Genomic DNA, 7,267 nt, shown 5'->3' with positions numbered 1-7,267 from the left:
TACAAATCCCATCATTCTTTGCTGCAGCTCTTCTTTACTGCACGTTGTAGAAATTGGGCTAATCAACAGGCACAGAAATGGCCTTCACTTATGAATCAATCGGTTCAGCTTTCATAGTCAGTTACCTGGGACACGGTCATGGTAAACACAGAGGGTGTCCCAGGAAGTACAGGCCACCGAACAGGGGACAATATAGATGGAATTCCAGCATATCACAGGAAACAAACACAAAGGTCAATTACGAGTCACAAATTCACTAACTGTTTGTCTTGGTTAGACTATGGGAGAAGACTGGAGAACATGGAGGAAACAAAGGGAGAGAATGTCCTCAGCACACAGAATCAGAAGCATGATTTGAACGGCCACCCTGGAGGTGCGAGGCCACCATGTTGTCATTGTTAGCAGATCCATTTGGTACTTACCTGTATACATCCAACACAACACTTTTCACAGACATAGTGCTATGTAATAAAAGTCACTGGTGCCTTTTCATGAAATCAGAGTAAAACTTATTACGTAGGTAGATGCTTTGAAAGAGCCCTAAAGGTAATTTACAACCACCACGCCACAGTGCTGCTTCAAGAAGTGCCCCTTCAGAGTCAGGAAGCAGGGCTCTTTACCATTAGTCACTGCAGACACGGACCACGGAGCGTAATTATCTGTAATTCTCTAGGACACTTAAGATGGAACATCATTAAAACCTGTTGTCGTCATTTGCATATCAAATACTCCTGCTTACATAATTTTGGGAGGAAAGGCCACTCTGCTATCAACGTGGCGACAAAATATATTCCCTCTTTCCTTTTTTGTTAAGGGCTTGTAGTTAGAAAAATATTACATGCCATTTGGAGAATCTGAGGTCTTTTAAAGATTAAGTCCATCCTAATTCCCTAGTTTTGGCGTTAATAGTGATGGAAAGTCAAGAAAAAGCCTCAATGAAGAAAATGTGTTTTTAAGTGCTCTCTTCAAACAAAGCAACAGAATATGCCCTACAGACATATTAAGGAGCACACCTGTTAGACAGAGGCCCTGCACATGCAGTGATAGACTCACCTGTTAGACAGAGGCCCTGCACATGCAGTGATAGACTCACCTGTTAGACAGAGGCCCTGCACATGCAGTGATAGACTCACCTGTTAGACAGAGGCCCTGCACATGCAGTGATAGACTCACCTGTTAGACAGAGGCTCTTCACATGCAGTGATAGACTCACCTGTTAGACAGAGGCTCTTCACATGCAGTGATAGACTCACCTGTTAGACAGAGGCCCTGCACATGCAGTGATAGACTCACCTGTTAGACAGAGAGCCTGCACATCCAGTGATAGACTCACCTGTTAGACAGAGAGCCTGCACATCCAGTGACATACACACCTGTTAGACAGAGACCCAGCACATCCAGTGACAGATACACCCATTAGACAGAGACCCTGTACATCCAGTGACAGATACACCTGTTATACAGAGGCCCTGCACATGCAGTGATAGACTCACCTGTTAGACAGAGACTCTGCACATCCAGTGACAGATATTCCTGTTAGACAGAGACCCTGCACATCCAGTGACAGATACTCCTGTTAGACAGAGACTCTGCACATCCAGTGACAGACACTCCCGTTAGACAGAGACCCTGCACATCCAGTGACAGATACTCCTGTTAGACAGAGACTCTGCACATCCAGTGACAGACACTCCCGTTAGACAGAGACCCTGCACATCCAGTGACAGATACTCCTGTTAGACAGAGACTCTGCACATCCAGTGACAGATATTCCTGTTAGACAGAGACCCTGCACATCCAGTGACAGATATTCCTGTTAGACAGAGACTCTGCACATCCAGTGACAGACACTCCCGTTAGACAGAGACCCTGCACATCCAGTGACAGATACTCCTGTTAGACAGAGACTCTGCACATCCAGTGACAGACACTCCCGTTAGACAGAGACCCTGCACATCCAGTGACAGATACTCCTGTTAGACAGAGACCCTGCACATCCAGTGACAGATACACCCATTAGACAGAGCCCCTGTACATCCAGTGACAGATACACCTGTTATACTGAGACCTGCACATTCAGGGACAGATACTCCTGTTAGACAGAGACCCTGCACGTCCAGTGGCAGATACACCTGTTAGACAGAGACCCAGCACATCCAGTGACATACAGACCTGTTAGACAAGGATTATAGTGAGACTCAGCTCACACTCTAAACTGGTATAAGTGCTTGGGTAGAGGACATGAGCTCTGGCACTTTACCTGGTTATGGCAGAGGCAGAGACCACAGCAACATCATAGACAACTAGAAGAGTTAAAAATATTTTTAAAAAAGCAAAAAGAATTAAGTGGAAAAAACAGAATGCTACTTACATTGATTATATTTTTTTGTATAATATGGGTGTAAAGGTTACTTGATAAAATAACCAGATCTTAATTTCAATTAGATGTATTTACATTAAAGAAATATAATTTATGGAAAATGTGATAATTCCTGAGTTATATATTTCTTAAAAGAAATGGTCTATTTTTATCCATTATTACAGTCATAAATAAACATCGAATACAAATGCTTAACAAGGATAATACAGGACAGGTGAAAACAATTAACCAATTGGGGAGGGTGCAGGACAACAAGCAATCAGGTTAGAACACACAAGGACAGGCTCAAGAACAGGCAACAGGTGAAAGTAATGATGAACTTAAGGAACTCAGACTAACAAACTAACAAGCAGAATCTTACACTAGTGAATAACAAAGAGAAGTAACACAACCACGGCACAAAGAAAGAAACCAAACCGAATACAAATCACAAAACATAGGAAATAGAAAACTGATACAAATGAAACACAAGGGAACAAAATCTACAAAAAATACAAAAACAGAGGAGGTGGGATTTAAACACAAGACTGAGAGTGTATAGGTTGCCACACACTCAGCTGTTTGAACCATGCGGCCAGTTAGGGAGCAGGGGAAACACACTAAAGACTGACATGGGGAGGACAGGATGGACAGCGACATCTGCTGGCCAGACTGGGAGGAGAACATGAAAGACTTGGACAGAAGGGTGCTGACTCTGACACAAGCAAAATACATGACGAATTTTTACATGACGTTTTTTGATTGCAGCCACAGATATTTATAAAATTTAATCCCCTTTCGTGGGGACTGAAATCCTGGTACCTAGAACTTCAAAAATAGCAGGGCGGTATCACATTGTAATATGCACATATTTCACTCATTTTTTCATTTTTTTTTCTATAAAATAGAGTTTCCCAATGTGGGGAACAGGTCAACTGAATATTATTCACAAAATAACTTTTATATCACATTGTGGGGACATTTGGTCCCCACAATGTAATATGTACATAGACCCAGGGAAATCTGGTCCCCATAATGTAATAAGTACACACACAGGCACACACACAAATTGCCACAGGCTGATCAGATGGGGAGGTGACCTTGCTTTGCTTATGCCTTGGGCCAGTACTGCTTTAAAGTCACAACACGTTACTAGTCCTGTTAACTTATTGTCTCAATTTTGAGAATAAGGTAAGAATTTTGAATGCAGGACAATCAAATATCAACAAACATGAAATATAAAGCTCCGTATTTCCACTGAATGAACCATTTTGTGTAAATCATGATTACCAAGCTATTGTTTAGACGCCTGTGCAAATTTAGATTCATTTTGTTTTTCCTACCATATTATCTCCACAGTGTCAGACTGGTGTGTAATTACCTCTGGGGTTGAGTGAAGGAGTCGCACCTCTAACACATATTAAGAGTTATTGTTGCATATTTCCTTTTAAAAGTGCCGTTTTCCAACAGCTAGACAATAGGTCATCCGAGTATTATCGCAATCATGCTACAGTTCCATCGTCCTATGACTCATCTTATTCTAATAATCAAATTCATTCTGTTTCAGATGTCGATTTTATCAAACACACCAAATAAAGATCACTGTTTTTAAGTATACATGTTTTAACTGGTTCATTGTATGCATAATAAATCCAGCCTGGAATTGGACTGTGCCCAGTTTGAAGTTTTCGGCGCTATTGAAAAAGGGTAAGAGACGGCAAGCGAAGTCTTATCACGTCTTACACGTCGAATCGCCGTATTACTTTTAAGGACGGATTAGCGATAAGCAAAACGGTCGTGTGTTGTCTGTTCGATCAGTCACTAATTAAATCATGTGGTTTATTATTATTGCTGTTTTGATTATATGTGCCATTCAGTTTCAGATTAATCTCGCCCTTTTGCTGCTTAAAGACATACCAATAACTTCGATTCTTTCAAGGTAAGTGAAATTGAGCCGCATATAAAGCGGTTATATTTGCCAAACAGTCGAAGAATGCGATTAGTATCGATCTACTGTATAGACTGATGCCGTTCACTTTAGTCCGCTTGTGTAATGTCTACAGTCCCCGTCTCACACCAGATGGCAGCAGACGCCTTCAGCGCGCGGAGCTGTCCGAGGTCCTGAAGCGCATCCGACAGCGAGCAGCCGGCGAGAGGTGGAGCGGACACCAACCAATGTCCTCTCCTCGCACATCCATCTGTGATAATAATAATAATAATAATAATAATAATAATAATAATAATAATAACAACAACAATAATAATAATCATAATTTGCCATTGTAATTTTCATTGTAATAATTTATAATTTATGACATTGTAAATTAAGTAAACAATGTTTTGCTTCTTCAACTATTCACGTTAATCGGAGCATATTCCGATTAATTCCTTGCATTTCCAGAGGTTGATAACTTTCTTTTTTTCTACTTTCTTTGGAACGCCAATGAGTCGCAAAAATTATGTAAACAGCCTACATTTATTTGTCGTTTATTCCTTTCATGCAGACGTGTGTGGTAAATTTAGCGAAAAAAATCGGAAATATGCAACCGAGAAACGCATGCCAGTTTGGAATAAAAACGGTATATTAGGAAGACTTAGTTATTAAAAAGTCATATCTGAGCCTTCTGCAAGATAAGAAAATAAACCATTCACTCGCGAATAAAAGAATAAAGTAGTTGTCGTTGTTTTAAAGAAAAGTCTGTATTCCTCAAGCTAGACGAAAAAGATGGGGGGAAAGGTTTTTGAATGAAACAAATGCACAGCTCACTAAGGCTCGTTCATAGAAATCAGAAGCCAGATAGGAGAAATAAACAGCACCACTGTGCCGCGACCCATCAGCCATCTGACGTACCTTCCACCGCTGGTATAAATTAATTCACTTCGTCACCAGAGTCCAATGATTCGCGGGAGCAGTAAGCAGACTGAGGCTACACATCGGTATGCTTCCTGATCAGGATGGAGTAGTGCTGGACACCGGCATTGGTGCGAGGGACTGAACTCCCCGGCATCTTCTATGTTCTCTCGAAATGGAAAATACAAACAACACCACACGGTTAGATCTTCCCGACAGGAATGGAAACGTGACGGGGTTAGCCGAAGTGGCACTAAGTTACCAGATTTTTACGTCCTTGCTCCTAGCAGCGTTAATTCTATGTGCCATATTTGGGAATACCTGCGTGGTCGCAGCAATCGCCCTTGAGAGATCCCTTCAGAATGTGGCAAACTATTTGATCGGATCTTTAGCCGTCACGGACCTCATGGTTTCTGTACTAGTGTTACCTATGGCAGCCCTTTATCAGGTCTTAAACAAGTGGACCCTCGGACAGGTAACTTGTGACATTTTCATTTCTTTAGACGTGTTGTGTTGCACATCTTCCATACTGCACTTGTGCGCAATCGCGCTAGACAGATACTGGGCGATTACCGACCCCATAGACTATGTGAACAAGAGGACTCCCAGGCGAGCAGCGATCTTAATCAGTCTCACTTGGATAATAGGCTTCTCGATATCTATTCCACCGATGTTAGGCTGGAGAAAGCCCGAGGACAGGGCTAACCCCGACGCTTGCACCATAAGCCAAGATCCTGCGTACACGATCTACTCGACTTTCGGCGCTTTTTATATTCCGCTGCTTCTAATGCTGGTTCTCTATGGGAAGATATTCAAAGCTGCTAGGTTCCGAATTCGAAAAACAGTCCGCAAGCCGGAGAAAAAGAAAGTGTCGGACAGATGCTTGGCAGTGTCTCCAGCCATCTTTCATAAGAAGAGCAACGGGGAGACGAGCAAGAACTGGAAGCGCAGCGTGGAGCCAAAGCCAAACTCGTGCGTAAATGGCGCAGTTAAACACGGGGAAGACGGGGAGTCTCTGGAGATTATAGAGGTTCAGAATAACTCCAAACACCACCTTCCTTTGCCAAACACTCCGCAGTGTGCTCCGTGTTTCGAGAACAGAAACGAAAAGAACACAGAGGCTAAGAGAAAAATGGCTTTGGCGAGGGAGCGCAAAACTGTCAAGACGCTTGGGATCATTATGGGCACTTTCATTTTGTGTTGGTTGCCGTTCTTCATCGTCGCTTTGGTTTTGCCTTTCTGCCGTGACAATTGCTATATGCCGGAGTGGCTTGGGGCGGTAATCAACTGGCTCGGCTACTCAAACTCTCTTTTGAATCCAATCATATACGCCTACTTTAACAAAGACTTCCAAAGTGCTTTCAAGAAAATTATTAAATGCAAGTTTTACAGACCATGAACTTTCTCTTCTCGGTATTTTCGTGAGGTAAAAGCTATTGACTTTAAAACCTATATGACTGTATGCCTCCCACGTGCGTCCATTCTTTTCTGAGTGTAAAGGGCCAGACGTTTGCGTATAGTAATGTAAGCCGCAGAGGACTGTATATGTGGATTTTCATCTGACTTATAAAACTGAAAAAGTCCAAAACTAAAGACTTATTGGCTGTGCGGACGGGTTAAAAAAGTGAAAAGGAACATGTATCACGCTGTTTTGTGTATCTCGTGTTCTGCATTTGCAACGCATCGTTGTATTTCCATGCGAAGATTATCACACGGTGTGCTACATTCCGATTGTACAAAATTTGGGACTTTGTGGTTTCCGAATTATACTTAACATGGTACCTGCTTCCTAGCATTACAATAAACCACGCAGTTACTGAACAACCGTGTGTTATGGTCCAGTTATTTCAGTTCAACAAGAATCCTGATAATATTGCAGTCAGTTCATTAATTTCACTTAAAGGTTAAATTAAAAACTACAACAACAACAACAACAACAACAACAATAATAATAATAATAATAATAATAATAATTATTATTATTATTAAAATTATTATTATTATTATTATTATTATCATTATTGTCATTATTATCATTATTATTTTGCATTACAGCT

The 7,267-nt window shown here is 41.5% G+C and overlaps 1 protein-coding gene across 1 annotated transcript; it reads left to right on the top strand.

Moving 5' to 3' along the window:
- Positions 1-5,271: 5,271 nt before the first annotated feature.
- Positions 5,272-7,034, top strand: htr1aa (5-hydroxytryptamine (serotonin) receptor 1A a). Its single transcript, XM_049001312.1, has one exon. The coding sequence runs from the start codon at positions 5,386-5,388 to the stop codon at positions 6,607-6,609; it is 1,224 nt and encodes a 407-aa protein (XP_048857269.1). The 5' UTR covers positions 5,272-5,385; the 3' UTR covers positions 6,610-7,034.
- The last annotated feature ends 233 nt before the right edge of the window (positions 7,035-7,267 follow it).

This window comes from Brienomyrus brachyistius, chromosome 2 (genome assembly GCF_023856365.1).
Source record: "Brienomyrus brachyistius isolate T26 chromosome 2, BBRACH_0.4, whole genome shotgun sequence".
Lineage (NCBI taxonomy): Eukaryota > Metazoa > Chordata > Actinopteri > Osteoglossiformes > Mormyridae > Brienomyrus > Brienomyrus brachyistius.
The sequence above is the reverse complement of the archived record's forward strand: the minus strand, read 5'-3'. Positions and strand labels throughout refer to the sequence as shown.